At 36.0% G+C, this 18847-nt stretch overlaps 1 protein-coding gene and 1 long non-coding RNA gene across 2 annotated transcripts in view; one reads left to right on the top strand and one right to left on the bottom strand.

Moving 5' to 3' along the window:
- LOC145686025 (uncharacterized) overlaps positions 1-17334 on the bottom strand; it is a 71059-nt gene extending 53725 nt beyond the window's left edge. Inside the window, exon 1 of the long non-coding RNA XR_014131507.1 lies at positions 17226-17334. This is a non-coding gene — a long non-coding RNA (uncharacterized LOC145686025). The remainder of the gene's footprint in view (positions 1-17225) is intronic.
- LOC145686022 (gem-associated protein 6-like) lies at positions 1781-13207 on the top strand. Its single transcript, XM_081758870.1, has 2 exons — positions 1781-2071; positions 12307-13207. The coding sequence occupies exons 1-2, from the start codon at positions 1917-1919 to the stop codon at positions 12650-12652; spliced, it is 501 nt and encodes a 166-aa protein (XP_081614996.1). The 5' UTR covers positions 1781-1916; the 3' UTR covers positions 12653-13207.
- Positions 17335-18847: the final 1513 nt, after the last annotated feature.

The following is an 18847-nucleotide window of genomic DNA, read 5'->3' as shown; positions in this document are numbered from 1 at the left end:
AACGTACTCCAGTCCTTCTCTCTCTTTCCTTTCCCGCCGCCCTTCTGTTAAATATCTTGTAGTAACCTTGGAATCTTTCTTAAGTTGGACTTCTCATTATTACGTGTTACATCAAAATACTTCCTCCTTCCTACAATTATTACGCTCTATTTCCACTTCCATCTGATCTACTGATTTCCGTTTCCTTCTTCTCTTATATATAAATAGATGTACTTATCTATTTTAACGTATGGCGTTTTATTTTCCCCTTCTTCTTCTATCATTTTTATATGTTTCAAATACCTTCAATATTCAACTATTTGCCGTACGCTCAGCCTTCTCATCGCTACTGTTGCTACCGCGCTTTATGCTGTTTCTCGAGTTCCGCCATTAACTACCTCAAGTACCTTTCCCATAAATTACATTTACAATGTTTACAACTTACTCGTTCCCTTCTCCTTCCAAAGTTTACTTTGCTTCGAGTATTTCCATACTAACTCTAAACTCCCCCCCCCCATATACTTTTTCTCTTCCTTTCATATACACTAATAGTTATCCAAGATCTCACTGCATGTGTATCATCTACACCGTACTTTTACTCTTCCCTGCTATATCTATCCATATCCTGTTTCTTCTCAATCCGTTTCTGTCACTTTCCCTTAACAATCCTTTCCCCATCTTACCACCTTCGATCTCCGTCCAAGTAAGTTGTGGACAACATTTTGTCCGTAGGTTTTCTCGGATTCTCCCGTTTTATCCTACATCCTCATTTATCCAATTCTTCCACCATCATTCACTTGCCTTAATCATCCATCTTTCTTAGCCTAACAGACATAATCGTGAGACGTTAAACTGAAAGATTTTATTTCATTTTCTATTCTATCTCTTCCTCCGAATACTGTACTGCGACAATTTTGGCCAGGGCTTGGGAGTTTGGATTCTACTTACTATGATTTCTCTCTTCAACAATGTTTCAGCTTTAAACTCCCCGTTATATTTCTATTTGTCTCACTGAAGCTTATGCCCTCTTTGTGACTTCATCGCTCTCTTCAGTATCCGCCTACATAGTCCCAGATTCTAAATCTTTACTTCGTTCTTATAATCCTCCTCATGAACTTGGAAATTCTCTTAGTTTCCATCTGAAATCCATTTATTTTTTCATCGTCGTACTTCACTGAGCTATACTTGCCTAATTTGATCGAAAGGCCATGTTGATATCCTCAAGAATTGCATCGCTAATGACACCTCACTTATGGAACTTTTCATTGAACTTACGTCGATCTCTCAGTATCTCCTATATACCTCTTTCCACTTCTCACTACACTTCATTTTCAACGACACGTTGCTTTTAATACTTCATGTATTACACAGTGACGCGCTGGTATTGGCACTATGCTTGTCCTCTCGTTTCCAAATCTTGATTCATTCAACACTTTCTCCTCAGTAACATACTTCATATCATTTCTACTCCTCAACACTTATTTCTACTTCAAAAATCACTATTCCTCTAATTGTAGTCAGAATGCTGAAACCATCAATCATCCCATTTTCTCTTGTCCTCTGTATCTGCAAGACCGTTTCCAATTTTTCTTCATAAATTTCTTGGTTTGTAAGGTATATGTATTTTGTAATTATATATGTAGTGGTTCAGCCATCATTAAAGTCAATTTAGTCAATTTAGTTCTACTTTCGTAAACCCTTCTTGTGGGGTACATATGTAAAACAATATTAACATGTAGTCTATAAGATTATATGTTTGAGGCACTCATTTACTTAACCATTAGTGGTGTCGAAGAAAAAGAAGATGAAGAAAATAATGAGAGTTTTGTTTACTAATATTCAAATAGTATATGTGATGTAAGAGTTATTAGAGTAGGTCAAATACAATTATCACAACAATATATTTATGTAAAGAATACCTTCAAATTCGCTTCAGAATGGATGATACACCTATATATCCCAATAACGACCTTATATTTAGATTAGATCCACTTCAGATGAAAAACTACGTCCTTAAAAACGTAGAAGTAACTACTATTAAAAAGGATCGTCTTCAAGGAGTTGTGTATACGGTCGATCCAGTTTCAGGAAGGTATGTATCGACAGTGTGTGAGATATCTCGTAAATGATCTTCAGTATTTTTTGGGAGTCAAGTTTATGACTAGTAACAAACACATGTGAAAACTACAGCACAATGAGAATATTGGCTCGCGTATAAAACAATAAGTGCAGATTTATTGTACGGATCTATACATAAATTCATGACATAATGCTTCTTTTTCTGTGCATAGACCGGCTTGTGTATAGCCCGCTCCCCCCAGTTCTTTGTCACCGGAACTGGAAGTCACTACTACTACTACTACTACTACTACTAATACTACTACTACTACTACTACTACTATTGCTACTACTACTGCTGCTACTACTACTACTACTGCTGCTACTACTACTACTACTGCTGCTACTACTACTACTTATATCGAGAACAGAACCCAACCAACCCCTGCGGGGCTTCTAACCCGTTCCTACTACTACTACTATTGCTACTAACTACCACTACTACTACTACTATTGCTACTACCACTACTACTACTACTACTACTTATACTAAAAGAGCTTCCTTACCACAAGATTTACATCTTAAATCTTTATAACATGCGATTCCGATTCATTATGAACTAGTATGAATCGTTAGAATCACTAAGATTCGTTAAAAATCACTGGGGGGAGCGGGCTATACTCAATCCCATAGACCTTCTGCATCATCAACATTTGCGGTGTGGACTTACATTCCTCAGTGTTGATTCGCTTTAGGAAAGCTTCACTGTACGCACACGATAAGAACTTTGGTGCAAAGAACACTAAACAGTTTGTGCTAGGTTGCACTAAAAGCACGAATGCCATTTAACCGAGTCAGGGCAGGAGTGCAGCAGGGGCTGAGCGGAAGAGTGTGTCCGCCAGCGAAGGTGGGTATAAACATAAACGAGGATAGCGCAAAACAAGGTCCATGTTCCGTTAAGGGGGTCCAAAACTATACTGGACCCCCTTAAGCTAACCTAACGCAACCTAGTAGAACCTAATACAACGTTATATTACGTAATCAAACGAAAATCAATAGCAAGAAGTGGTGTCAAAAACACTGGACCCCCTTAACGGAACATTGACCCAAAACAATTTTAGGGTGCCTTTTAGAATCTCCCCAGACTCGTTTCATGGCTCCAGAGGGGCGCGGTGGCTCATTAGTAGAGCTTTCACCTCCGGTGCTTGGGGTCCCTGGTTCGATCCCAGCTCGCGCCGTGTGGACTTTGTGGTGGACAAACACCGTGCCCGTGGATTTTCTCGGGGTTTTCCTGTTTCCTCCCACTTTCTTCATTCAACCATTCCACTCATCACCGTCTCCTTTAGCCTAAGCGGTATAAACGTGGGACGTAAAACCGTAAAGATTTCATTTCATTTTTCGTTTCATTGCTCCAGACCTTGTCCAGAACCGAGTACCTTATTTTTGTTGAAATTGTGATAAGAGTAGAAAACAACAAGCCCTGTGGGCCTTGTAACCCCCTTCGCTCTCTCAGCTTTATTTTGTGAAGTAAGTAACGCTGGAGATCTTATATATGCAAGATTGGGAGAGAAACTAAAAGATACCCCAATTGTATATGGCATGAAAACACATCACGTGTTGGATTATGAATTTGTATTACTAAAGACACTATAAGCACTATCTTTTGTGTTTTTATTGCTTAGACATGTATTCCAAAGTAACATAACACATTGTTAACGTAAATTTCTCAAATTTGTGGATCCCTTTTAACTCTCGGACACTTGTTTGGTTGCGGATATTGAGATAGCAGACTAATTTCAGATACTTCATTTCATTTTGTATTCTGTGGTTAAGGGCTGTCTTATGGGTGTATCTGTGCTTAACAAATTAGGTATTCTTCAATGTATATCTACGCAGATGGGCATCGCACAGGTAAGGACACGACATTATTGACACACTAATCTAGTGAAATAATCTTAACAAATTTCTTTGTAAATTTTAAAAATTTGTGGATCCGTACAGTAAATCTGCACCAATATGTATTTCATGCATTTTTCATAAAGTATACTGTTTGCATCTTCAACAATACTTTTTTTTGGCCTGTGTTTAGTTGAAGGGGGCAGTCTTTTTCGAAAAAATGTTAAATTGCGCAAATTTCTGTTAATATTAAGTTACATTACTTATTTTAAATTAGCACGTAACTTCCACGGTTTGTATAAATCGGACACTGCTTTCAAAAAATTGTGCACAACATTCTTCTCTTGGATCGAACATCTGTATTTTGTCAAATTAGCATGTGAGTTGTCACCACAAATCAATTTGCGTTCTAATTATTTTAATTCTTATGTTCCTAAAGTCGTAGATCACCGCAAGAAGATACGATTTCACAGATCAATTCGTTTTGTTAGTAACCGTTTATTATTCTCATAAAGTTAGCGCTAGGCTTGGATACCTGAAGTTCGAACCCTGTGCACTAGATTTCAGCTTTCCACGGCCTAGCTTGAGTAATACAGGCAATGAGTCATATTACAACCTTAATATTTCCTAACCAAGATCATTTGTCCAAATTTTATTTGCATACTGAATGCTAATGACGATTTAAGTCAAGATTTAAATCACTTGATTTTTTAAATAAAAATCGATTATTTAAATCAAATTCCGAAATAATTTAAAGTGAAAATAAGTAATGTCCCGTTTCTGTCTTGTTATTTCGATTATGGAAGATGATAATCATAATACAATGACACTCAAATGTACAGTATGTACAGCATAGTATGAAAACAAATGTCATGCAGAGGATGATTAGGGAAAATCCCGTTTTGAACGGGTAACAGGGCAATCCTGTTTTCTTCTTTTCGTAACATAGGATTTATATTGTAAATCGTTAACTATTCCAACGGGGAAATCACCATCGACATTTAAGACGAAGATTCTTTTGTGTGCGCGTCTATATATTTGTTCCCAGATAATAGGGCGTATTTAGAAGTATCCTATCCCCTCTCTGAAAATTTTTTAGATTTTATAACTTTAGGCAAAATTTATGTATTTCGTGCCGCAAGTTAGTTACAATTTCCTTAAAAATATGCCCCTGCCAAATATCAGTTACTTTTTTGGAAAAAAAGTGTCAATGTGATAAGCGTTGCTGTACTTTTTCCGTAACGCTTAACCTTTTAAATTATATCACCTATTTTTAGGTGATAGGATAAAATCTTCATTATTCGATTAAAAAAAGTACCAAAGTACCAATTAAACTTTCTACTTAATTTTTTCAGGACTGAAGGCATTGTAGAACACGTTACATATGCTTTCACGCCTCTCTGTGTCGAGACATAGGATGTGATGACGTCATAAATTTAAAAGATATTTTTTGTTGTGCCTATTTTTATTATTTTTCGGCGGGCCTACATTTTCCATTAAGAAGACTGAAATTCTGCACACTCGTCCAGTACACCCTTAGTATTTTTCAGATCTCTGCATGAAAACGGGGACCGAAGGGGCAAAAAAAAAGATTTTTAACAAAAAAGTAGCTTTCTTCGCGATTTTTCCGCCTAAGATGGAGACGTTGTAACCATATGGTCTAGCTCATCGAATATTAATGAAGAAAATTTTAATTTTTAAATAAATCTCGTATAAAAGCGCTCTCAAGAATTTTTCTCTCAGCAAACAGACGAATATGCATATGTGTGTGTGCGTCGCGTCTGCGACGGAGATCTTGGTGATCCTCGCGTCTCCCCAAATAAGGTGCTAAAATTGAGCACAGAGAACAAACTTCGTCTCTAAAAATTCCTGCCTATGGGTTTCTCGTAGCTATTTTTAGCTTTGACATCACCAGGTTGCATCGAGAGCCTGTCCACTCCGTAGAAACGCGAGGAGACGGGGAGAAAAACTAAGTTAGACTGACAATTGTGCCTGGTGTGATAACAGCTAACAGTTACCATGGAGGCTGTTCAGGACGAGTAAAAACACATAACACTGCGTGTATTATTGTAAATTAGTTACGTTATGAAATACAGTGCTCCAACACGTTAAAAGTGCGTTGATAATTATAAAAATGCAGTCTTAAGAAGATTATTTGAAATCTTAAAACATTTGCCCATGATTGTTAATTTTAACGTCATCTTGACGACGAGGAGCAGCAGAGCAGCGCGTAGTTTCCCATCTACCAAAGAAGACGAGACGGGATGAAAAGGGAATTCACTCCGCAACCTTCAGAACATCCCCCCCGGAACCACCAAAATGATTTTCCTTCAGCGCCAAAGTGAGTGAAAAGTAACAATGTGAAATTGTGAAAACCAACAATGTAACGAAACACAACCGGTAACCCGCGACAGCCGCGTCTTCCGCGCTTACAGCAATAATTAATGGGCCGAGTATTAAATTTTATTATCATATTCAGTTATCCAAATCAAAGTGCCATAATGTAAAGTAATATGTGTTTGTGCAGTTTCAGTGTTGTTTTTTAAAGTGAAAAGTAAAATCTTGCGTATCCTTTACCGAAATAAAGTATCATGATCTAAATTTATATTTTAGTTTAAGAAATAATCTAATTTGCTTTTCTTTCAGCATAAACAACCAGTGCCTATACAAAGTAATAATTTACTATTATTAAATTGTATCGCCATTGAGAACACAATTAGAATCAGCTTTTATGTCGATTTCCCAGAACGTTCTGACCCCGAACTCTGAACCGTGTTGTCTAGTGGCTATATGGTCGGCATTGGCAAAAGATCTAAATTGTTACCAAAGTCTGAAGGAGACACTCCAAAAGATAAAGGATCGAATCCCGAACCGTAGTAAATGCCCAAGCCCTCCTAGGGAACCGCAGGACACGAACCACATACTGTAATAACTTATGAATGGTACCACCTGAAAAGCTGTTCTATTCTGAAGAGAATGATGTACGAACCATGATCTCAGGATAAATGGGGATGTCTCAGGTAACTGTTTTATACGGGAATTAGGATATTTGGCGATATTATTTTTCGCGGGCTTACTTTTGCATCAAGAAGTTTGAAATTTTGGATACTCATTCACTGCACCCCTTAGTATTTGTCAGATTTGTTTCAGATCTTTGCCTTTAAACAGAGGCGGTCCAGAGGGGTAAAAAGTAAAAAAGGTAATATTTCTTAACAGAAAATCCCTTTTCTCGTGATTTTCCAGCCCCAGATAGCCTACACGATGGAGACATTTGAATGGTAGCGTTTGAAATTCTGTTTTATTCTGAAGAGAATAATGTACAAATCATGATTCTAGGATAAATAGGGATGTCTGAGGAAATTTTTATATTACATCCGGGTCATCTGGGGTATTGTGGGGATGTTCTTAGCTCATTGTTAAATATTTTTACCGCCCTTACTATTCAAGATAGAAGCTTGAAATTTTGTACATACATTTAGTACACCCTTATTATTTCCCAGTTGATTTTGAGATCTGTGCGTTAACACAGGAGAGTCCAGTGGGGATCGAAATTTGAAAAAAAATATCAGACTTCTCTCAAAATTTTCCGCTTCAGGGACTTGATAGGGAAAATGTAAATGTTACCGTTTTGAAGGCTGTTATATTCTGAAGAGAATGAGGGATGAATCATAATCCTAGGATAAATAGAGATGATGCTTGACTGAAAGTCTATAATTTACCCCCCCCCCCTCCCCCCACAAAAAAAAAAATAGCCATAATTTAAAATTGTTACGGAACATTGTTTGGGATTGATATAGGTTAATGATTGGGGATTAATTCAAAATTCAACCCCAATACTTTCACTTAAATGACATAATTGGCATTTAATACTAATTCGTAATACTTTTTCTTCAGTCCGCAACTTGTATTATACGAGGAGAAAGATCTGATTTAAATAAAAACAAATCATCAAAAATGATTTTTTTAAAAAAATCATGATTTTTTCCACTCTGCTAATTGATATTTGGTGAATCCGAGCTCAAAATTTAAAAAAGTAAATATTTAAATTTGACCCAATCTTACAGTTCCTTTTTTGTTGTTGTTGTTATGATTTTGACATTCATCAAACTGGGATCGAAGTCAAATGTAAACTGTCATGTTAAAAGTTTAACAACCCTGAACGTTTGACATTTGTACTTAGGTTAATTACTTTATTTCATACCCAGACTAGAAACATTCTAACAAAGCTCAAACTGTAATGCTGAGTTGAAAACAGTGGAACCGAGGCAGGACAAGAGTTCAACAAAAATAAATGTTTGGACAGAGTCAAAGAATACATTAGAAAACTGTTAAATTGTTGACAAATGTAAATTCTCCAATTGCGGAGAGAAAGTCCTCTTTCATTGCTTTTTTTTTAAACAAGTCTTTATTAAAATTGTTTTATGAAAATTTTCCTTAAGTCAGTAGTCCACACTTAATGGCGTATGACGTAGGAACCAATCATCTACACGCCAAAATGTTTCATATACTTTTATAACAAATCAGAGTTTACCGTGAGTTTTATCCAGAGCAGATGAGTTCGGTTGAATTCTTATGATTATTTAGTGTTCTTGGATTTTCAGGAAAAGAAATCAAGAAAGCTCGTAAATAAATATCAAAAGATTCAAAATATTGGTTAAGTTTTAAGAAATAAACGGTACTGTGATTATTTCTCAGTTTTACAAAAGCTACCTCTACAAGAATATTCAGTTCTTGCAATCATTTTAGGCCAAAATATCATATTAACTGTATTTCTTTGTAGTAACTCTTCAATTAAATTCCTCTTCAAAACTGAATACATACACTAACACCAAAGTAACTCAATATTTCCTTTAATGCATTATAGAGCCTCCTTGCTCTATAAATTTTTTTTTAGTATAGAATCAGATAATTATCCTGGAAATCTATCTTCAATACAAATTAAACTGAACAGCAAATTGAATCACAGACTTCACTATTATTTTAAAAAACATGTTTCCAATTGTCTAAAAAAAGGGGCCGCGGTGGCTCAGTGGTAGAGCGTTCACCTCTGGTGCTTGGGGTCCCGGGTTCGATCCCAGCCCCCACCAAGTGAACTTTGTGGTGGACAAACACCGTGTGCGTGGGTTTTCTCGGGGTTCTCCCGTTTCCTCCCACTTTCTTCATTCCACCATTTCATTCATTACTCATCACCGTCTCCTTTAGCCTAACCGGCATAACCGTGGGACGTAAAACTTAAAGATTTCATTTTTTTTTTCCAATTGTCTAAAAACATTTTCTGTCCATGTCAAATCTTTACCCAATACCACAAGAGAATAGCCAACATTTCCAGATCTTTTTAACAGTGACTCAAGCATAGAACGATTTTATAATTATTTAACACAACATTTAAAGTATGTTGAAGACACAAATTACTTGAAGATTGACAATATGAGACGTTAAAATCTTTTGTTCATGAAACGTGGTATAGTGCTTCGGAATATCTAAAAAGTGAGTCAAAAACTGTTACTTTACACAGTTTGTGAGTCAACAACTGCACTTTGCTGCTATTTATTTGTGTGAAATTAGTAATGTGGTTATTTAGCCTACTGTGTACAGTATCTCTTTTTCTGAGCACTCTAAGTAGATATGCAAGTGTTTGTGACGTGTCGTATTGTTACGCACTATAAGCGAATAATAGAAATTTTGTAAAGCAAAGATGTAAATAAAATCTCTTCTCTTAAAGTTGGAGGGATAATGGCTAGATGGCAACAGTTATCAAAATGTTCTCCCTGTTAGAGCGACCAGTTGCTAAATTCTCTTACCGCTAGCAGCACTAGTTCGGTTACGTATTACCTGTGACTTCTTGCGTGCTAATCGGCTGATTAGCTGCGTATTTAAAGACAGGTAACGTTACTAAGTAAGCAGGGTTTGAAAAAATCCGGGTATTTCTGAAAAAACCCAACCCATGTGGGCCCATATGGGTTTTTCGGGTATGTTCAGGTTTAATTGGTTTTTTAAAAATATTTCAATGTCTGTAGAGTAAAAGTGTTAAAATGTGATTTAAAGTTCAAGATTGTCATTGTCACAACTCGCAACAGTTTTCTATTCTCTGCTGTTTCGAAAAATATAGCCGCCATTTTGAAATTTTACATTCGATCGCCGAGAAGATCTATATAGCAAATTTAGAATGTCTCGTGCTTCTACCCTCAAAATTTCAACTTAAAAGTCCGAAAATTGCGCTTTGTAGCGTGGATACCCACTATTTTGAAAAAAATTCCGCCATTTTGAAATTTTATGTTGGTATGCCGCCAAAATCTATACAGGCAATTTGAGTGTCTTGTGCTTGTACCCTGAAAATTTACACTTAAAAGAACGAAAGTTGTACCCTGTAGTGTGTGTGGTACAGGCAGAGAAACGAACAAATGTAGATGTGACGTTCCCCAAATATGAATACCAAATATATTAACTTCAAACAAAGAAATAATTCATATTTTATAAAGTAAATGTTTCAAAATGTCTTAAAATGAAATTAAATATCTTCGAGCTTAAAATAAATAGTCTTATTGTTGAAGTATTCATTTCCGATGATTTGCTCGTTCAATTGAGGGAATTTCGCGAGCACTTCTTTCCCGAAGGTTTCTTTCTTTCTCTTTCTCTCTCTCTCTCTCTCAAATACAGCTTTCTTTACTTTACATCAAAACTTCCACTAGTACGGAAGTTTGAATTCAGCACTTGAAATACTAAGCGTTACATAGTCTTCGGAGCTCCGAGCATTAAGCTTCCTAAAATTTGACAAGAATTCTTTACTTTTTTGCTTGTGTTGATTCTACAGAATGGTTATTTAAAGAGTAGCAACAAATGACTGAACTAAACTATTGTTGTGGGAAACCAAATTTTACTGAAGAATACTTGTGTTGTTATCAAAGATAAGAAATAATACTAATAGTTTTACTAATGTATTTACATATTTATTGGTAGTACCTGTGCTTACCAGTAAATATGTAAATACATTAGTAAAACTATTAGTATTATTTCTTATCTTTGATAACAACACAAGTATTCTTCAGTAAAATTTGGCTTTCAGAAACGTATGACCTTAAATCCGTGAAACGTGTGAAGGATAACGTCCCTCGGCGTCGCCGAGATTCACGGAAAGTATTTTCTAAAATATAAAATTGCATATTTTACTTCAAATAGGCTATAAGCATAATCCATACATTAATTTGTTCTATAATTATCTCGATTTTTTTTTTTTTTTTTTTTAATTCATTCAGTGCATTCAGAACTTTATAAAGGTCTTGCGTTGAATGTTGTATACCTTAACACAAAAGCATCTAATTTGCTCACAGGAAGTTCAAAATCTGATAAAAATCACTTGCAATGCGATCACTTTAGCTGTACCAATAATATACTAAGAAAAAGCTCAACAACTCAGGTGGGTTTTAAGGTGGGTTCCAACCCGAAAAAACCCGGCGGGTTTTTTTCGGGCTGGGCCCACTTGGGCAAATCCTGCTAGTAAGATGTAGTTAAAATATGTAACATTGAAAATTTGATAATAATTAAAAAAAGGAATTTCGGCTATATTCAAACATTTTTAATCTAATCATTGGCTTGAAACAACAAAATTAAGAATGTGAAAAATGAGTGAATATTGTGCGTAATATTATAATAATAATAATAATAAAACTGCATGTTTTGTTAGTTATAAATTTGTAGTGAATTTTGTATAACTTCACGTTTAAGTATTGGAGTCTGCCATGGTGTATGGGTGCCCATTATGCAAAAGTACGTGGCATAGAATATGTGAGATACTTTGAAATTCCAGTATTAGCTGCTGTGAGCCTTGTTTCGTACTTCATTTAAAATTATCCAGCAATACTCTTGAAAAAAAAATTAGGGAAATTTCATGTTGGTACATGACGAGTGTCATTATTCTAAAGGGCTTTGAAGCAATATTTTATACATATATGGGAACAAATATATATATATATATGTTGCCATTAACGTTACAGTGTGTACCTAGTCTTCTGTAACCGTTATGTATTAATAAACAAACACAAAGTTAAAATGTTACAAGGGAAACAAGAATAAAGAAACATACGATAAACATTGCACATTATTACAGTAAAACCAGCATTCAAATCTGATGTGCATAAGTTACAGAAAACGTGGCAATGGAACACTACAGCAATAACACGACTACTGTAGTAGGTGTACAAATCCGTTCGGGTGTTCCGCGTGGAAAAGACGAGAGCAGTAGCCACTGCGATCCAAAGTAGCTGAACAGAATTATACTGATTACGGTTTAATAAGGAATTTTCTTGTCTTTATCCTTGTTTCATAATATCTTTACAGTTTGTCAAAACTAAATGTGTCTGTTTTTGTTCTTGCAGCTTTGTGCTTCTTACTGAGCAGAATGGAAAACGTGTGATGGATATAGTTCTTGGTCACAGTGTGGATAATATCAAGATCTTATCAGACTCAGTGGAAGTGAAAGACGATTTGTTTTCAAGGGAGACCATTCCCAGTTTAAGCAAAGCAGAACTTGAGATGCGAAAGCAGAAACTCAAAAATTGGTTGTGTAAAAACAGGATTCCTGTGTCTGAAAACGGTGATACTTTAACTGTAAAAGATGCACTCATTATTCATCCACCGTATGGACCCAATCAGTGTGTGAGCAGCAACGAAATAATACTTGGCCGTGTTCAGAACCTCATTTCTTCAATGCCAGAAACCTAGGAAACATTTCAGTGCTAATTTTGTGAAAATGTTCGAAGGCTTGAGAGCGAAAACATTTAACATTTTTGTCATTACGGGGTGTTTTTGTAAATCTCTCAGAAAATATTTGCATGTTGGAAAGACTGTATTCTTACAATCGTACCTTCCACAATCTATAAGAGTATTTTGCTTTGAACTAAAGATCTTAAATAGCCACAGAAGTTCAATAATTGAAATTACTTCTGTTTTTTGGTAGAAGGTCTAATTAGAGAGGTGACTGCCCACTATGATTTTTTTATTAAAAAAAAAAAAAAAGACTATTCATGTAACCCACATCTATAAATGATATGGAAATTAGACCTTTCGCATAGAATCCCAAAACGTGTATGCTACCACTATATTTTACCCCAAAGATTTTTTTGGGTGGGATGGCGTTTATAAGATCAATTGTTGTGACATTTACACACACAATCAGTGCTCTTTTCAGAAAGCAAGGAATTCGAACTTAATGTGTTCCATTATTTTTAAGTATTATTGTTTATACTCGTTCAAAAATAAATTTTCTATGTGTTATTACGGTTGTACATTTTTCTTTGCTTCCTAATGATAGAAAAAGAGATAAAGTGAAGTCTTCAGAAGAATGACTTAGTGAGTTAGTAATTAGTGTAACAGAGAAATATCAAATACTGTTTAAAATGTTGATTGGGAGCTGATACTTGAATTTAGTGTAATGGTATTGTTTTCAAATTAATTATATTGAAAAGTAAAATTAGTAAATGCTGGTTCAAATGTCCGTTCTTCGCACGAGAAGAATAGATTTTTGAAAAGTATTTGAATCTTCTTCCACTGAGGATACGCATTTCAATGAAAGCATAGTAATGATAAGAATAAGTAATATCACCCCTTCACACCTCCATCCCTTCTCATCCTCATGTTGGTGCGGTGTGAAATTGGACTGAAACGTCATCGGTTGGTCTCACCATTCCTCTCAGCAACCCTGAACACTATGGATTGGATACTAATGTGGTAGTTTTCGACTATTTTTACATGTCAGCCACTTCTTACTCCGACCTCTCACCAAAATGCCGATGAGAAATGAATTTGGACAACCAGTATCACTATTCACTTCAGCAACCTCGAAAACTATGGATTCGACACCAATATCGATGATTTTAGACAATTTTTGCATGTCACTCCCTCCCAGCCCCTAAGAATTTTGTCCTTACAGTACAGCACAGGAAATGTCATTATTCATCTCAGTGACTCCGAAAGATATGGATTGGATTCGACACAAGGTGTCTAAGCCCCTCAGTATTTTTTTCCAGATTGTAAGTCGCATACCACCAAACTCTCAGTATAAGCTTCTGGGCGTCAATGTGGGATTTGCAATAAGCTGTGGAGCTTCCCTAGCTTCGACCACACTATTCCAGTAGGTTATCTATTTTTCACCACTCACGATGAACCGCTTCGAAAATGATTCGAGTTGATTGTTTTAGTAGATTCGCTGATTGAAATTCGATCGAGTCAGATCATGTGACACCCAAACGTCGAGCTTCTTTTTGTAGACAGCTTTTTTTTCCCAAATGGATTAACACTATTTGGTGATGGATTTAAGTCATTGGCGGTGACTGCTCATATGTTGGTCTTGGCCTACTTTTGCCAGAACATCATCCGCTTTGTGTGTGATTGGTCGTTCACTACGAGGTGCATCTTGGACTTCAAGATTTCCAGAACGAAAGTGATTGAATCATGTTTTGACTGTTGCTTTTGATAATGTATCTTGGCCATAATCAGCACACTTTTTTTTTTTTTTTCATGGATCTGTGCAGCATTTGCGCCTTTATCTAAATCAGGGTTTTTCAACCTGGGAGTCGCGAGAGGGTTTCATGGGGCTCGCGAAGATAAGCGGAAGGTGAATGAACTGACTAAATTTGGTTTTAATCTATTGGCTTTTAGGGAAGTTACTGTATCCACTATATTCTAGAAATGGATTCTACTATTATAAGAAATAGATGGATATCGTGAGATCTCCGCAATAGGTATATTAAAACTCCCACACAAGCTTATTACAAACCAGAAATTACAATGAGGGTCGTTAGCAAGAGGATGTGATAAAGTGGAGGTCGTGATAGGAATTAGATTGAGAACCATTGATCTAAATAAAATTGTGAAAAGTACATCTTCAGGTAATTTTTCGACTACCTGATAGATTCTTTATCAGCAGCGAGACGTACAAAATGGGTTCTGAACGACAATATTGCGTTTAATGATCTCTCACCAGGAATCGAACTCGGGAACAGACACACCAAAGGCAAGCGCTTTAACAACTACACTAGGAGGAGGGAAGTTTTCAAATAGCTTCCAGGCATATTACATTTATAAATCATCATTTGTCTGACAGATAAAGGCACCACCACAATGGTCATGGAGTACTAATCCGAAACGTTGCAACTTCCCAATCGGAACTACTGTATATCTATGGAGAATGTTTCTTCACATGATTTAGTCACTAAAATACTGTGCAACTATGGACCACTCGAGTCTTTTCTCAACCACCATTGTACACATTACTCAACAGTCAAACTTTCTCTTGTACCTAAAATTGACAAACCTAAGAAGACGGGAAAACCCTTGGCTTCAATACTGCTAACATCACGTAGCTCATTAGGACTTCTCTGAAGTGCCGTATCCACCTACCTCCAGGCTATTTCACTATACTTCAAAAGCAGAAATGTGGACAAAATTGTGTCCGAGGGGTTTCCTTGGTGTTCTTCCGTGTCTCCCACATTCTCATTTCGCTAATTATTTCATAATCATTCACTTTCATTAATCATCATCCATCTGCTTTAGCCTAAAGGTCATAACCTTAGGATGTAAAACCAGAAATTTTATTTCAAAGGCGGAAGGTATTTCCTATTTGCGCTACATTTACTATACAATCTTATCATAGATGTCACTTTAATATACAGCAATATTCCGCTCAGCGCATGTGAAAAATTCCTAGATATTCCTCACACTCAACATCAATATCCCAGCTTAAATTCCTAATCCAACTAGTTCAGATTTTCCTAACTATAAGGAGTTCACATTTGAAAATAACAATTTCGATTCAAGGGCAAAGGGGTCACTTGCATAGGCCAAATATTTGGGGGAGGGGTTTCATGAGCATTCGAACCTTTACATGAGTTCAATTCATAGATGACACTTTTATAGTGTGGACCCAAGGAGCAGTTCCTACAGTTCCGAAGTAAGAATTGACAAATCAAATTCATCTGCTCCTTATGCATCATATCATCACTTTCCAGTGTATATGTCAGCCTTGAGAACGAACCTCGTGACTTTATTACTGTACATATCAAACCTACTAACAGACCGATTTATTTCCAGAATGTGTCACCTTCATATCAATCATTCCCTACCTTATATGTTGGCCATTTGGGGAACCATGCATGTACCACCAGATTATTCCTTGGCAACTGTCTTAAGATTGTCTCGTCAGGACTTTTCCAGCCAGTCCCATCCGTACCGGTAAACAGTTGAATTTTGGAAAGATACCTACCAAAAATATAATATACAAGATGTTTCAAAACAACACCGAAAGCATTTGAGAGGGAATTCCTGACACCAACATAAGACAAAAAGTATAGACCAACGCAGGTGCAGAAATGCTTCCTTTCGGCGCTACCACCAGCCGAAAGTATGTTGGGAAATTGGAAAAGGAGCCATAGCTCGAGAACAAAATATCGGATCTAAGTCAAGTAAAATGCATTGTTCATTAGTTTTAGAGGTAGCTAACATTAATGCACGATTTGATGTGGCACAGAAGCGCTACAAGGGTGACCTCAAAGAAACAGGAATTCGCGGAGTATTTTATCAAACGTTGATTGACTGAATGCAAAATTTATGCTGTAAAACAACCACGCCAGATCTTAAGATGAAACTAATAGTGAAAAATACACTAATCATGCTTTCCGTTATGACAGTAGTGAGATGGCGATATACAGTATGATCAATAAGATATAGCCCAAAATAATTAATAAATTACATCTTATTATTTAAACTGTAATATTGTTCAGATAGAAGACATCAATCGATGAATTGCACCGAGCTGAACAAATGACATGTTTTGAGGAAAGATTCTGATCTGTAGTTAGATCAAATTTTTATCTTGTTAAAAAGATGTTCGTTACCAATCAGATGCAGTTGATAGCTCTTATTCCACTAGAATCGACTTTTTGTGTATTGTATATGGAATATATGCAGTGCTAAGTAGAAGATCGTACGTGTTGTTTGCTGTCTCCTAACAGTGACACGCAGGTTTGTAAGAATGTGTAGAAATACATTCGTCAGAAGATAACGAGGTAAGTTCGTAACGGAATGTTTTACGAGATTTCATTTATTTGATGCTCCAGTTAACACGCGTGGTCTTTTGACCCAACATCGTGATTGAAGTTTTACTGTATACACTGACAATACAAGAGCGAACTCTGAACTAGAATGCCAGGTGATAAAAAACAATGTATTAAACACATAACACTCAAGTAAAAAATCATGTTACTGAACTAATTACCTAAATAATTTTATATACACTTACCTTCAACAATGGAAAGCAGAACGTGCTCATAATCAATTCTGAGAATTGTCTGTTTTCACATGCAAGTACACGTAAATGAGTTTCCCTTTCTTTCTTTCTTTTTTTTTTTCCTTTCTTTCTTCAAACTACTACTACGTTAAGGACTTGAATCTGCTGGCGTCTTTGAATGACCAAAGTTTTTTAATCTTTAGAAGGTAAATTTCTCGCAAGTTGACCTTTAAAGTGAGACACTCTCGTCTTGTTGGCAATATCAATTAGTAAGTTCATCATTCATTAACTGTTTGACTAACTCGTTTAATATTTATAAGTAGACTTGCATGGTAACTTTAAAAAAAAAAAAAAGTATGATTCGTCTACACACCAGGTCAGATTAAGATTTTATATGACTGCAAAGACTCATCATCATAGACGTCTTTGGTATCTGAAAGTTGAGGGGGACGACTATAACAAAGAATACTTGTAGACCCCAACTTATTTTACGTCAAAATCGTGAGCTAAATGGAAAGCTATTTGAAAGGGATCGAGTTTTTACCTCTTCCAGCACAATTAATCATAATTTTCTTCTATCACTGATAAGTCACTTGCTATATACTATGATCCTTAAGGAAGATCATCTTGATATAGAAATGATGCCATTTTATATTTCTCTATCCTCCTTGTTTTCCTTTGGCCATACCTTCTGCCACGCCACTCAAAGTAAAATTTATTTTCCAACCATCTCTTAACATCTTTTTAATTATTTCACATTATGTTCTTTCACTCCTATTATTCTTATGTCCCTTATTGGTTTATCGTTCAAATTAGCGTTTTTTTTTTTTCACACACACACACACACATTCTGTTTAACATAGAAATTTGGGAAGACTCAAGTACAATATTTGTTGGAGTCTTTTCGTAATGCCCACGTTTCTGCTCTATACAACGCAATACTCATTTTTTTTTTTAACTCTTCATTCAATTGCTCACAGTGTGCTTCTCTTCATGATCACCACAATCATCTTACAGATATTATAACAAGATGGATTGGCGTGAATTTTTAAACCAACCCTCGTATTATTCCAACATCAATTCTTGGAAATGAAATGCGACTAATCAACAGTTGGAGAAGAACAATGCTCAGGAAATTCTCACCCAAAAGGTACCTCACATTTCCAGACACTCTTACTTCCTCCCGTCAGTCCATATTAAGAAGAAAAATTTTGCTACCCTCGAGAGAAACGCCCACGCACAAGTCCTCATGACGATGACAGAGTTTTACGTGACAATGTGAAGTCTATCAATAATCGTCGATTGTACAACTTATTCGAACAATCAGTGTTTTTAATGTGATTTTTATTAACCTATGGACCATTCACTATATATTATTAGCAATAGAATAAAGTCAAAGCTTAATGTTTTCTACGAACTATATTTTAGTTTAGTCAGTGTATTCTTGCGCTGTGAACTGGCAACGATGTGACGCGCGAAAAGGCTGAGAGAGCGTCAACACCTACAAAGCAAGACAAACGCAAAAATACCAGCTCTCTAACATGGAAATCATATTAGCAAATATATCAAGTGAAGCATTCAGTATATTCTTAAGTTCCCTTATAAGTTTCACGCAATATTTACAATGGCATAAC

This window comes from Thermobia domestica, chromosome 5, assembly GCF_964235325.1.
Source record: "Thermobia domestica chromosome 5, izTheDome1.hap1.1, whole genome shotgun sequence".
Lineage (NCBI taxonomy): Eukaryota > Metazoa > Arthropoda > Insecta > Zygentoma > Lepismatidae > Thermobia > Thermobia domestica.
This window is presented reverse-complemented; position numbering and strand designations above follow the sequence as displayed.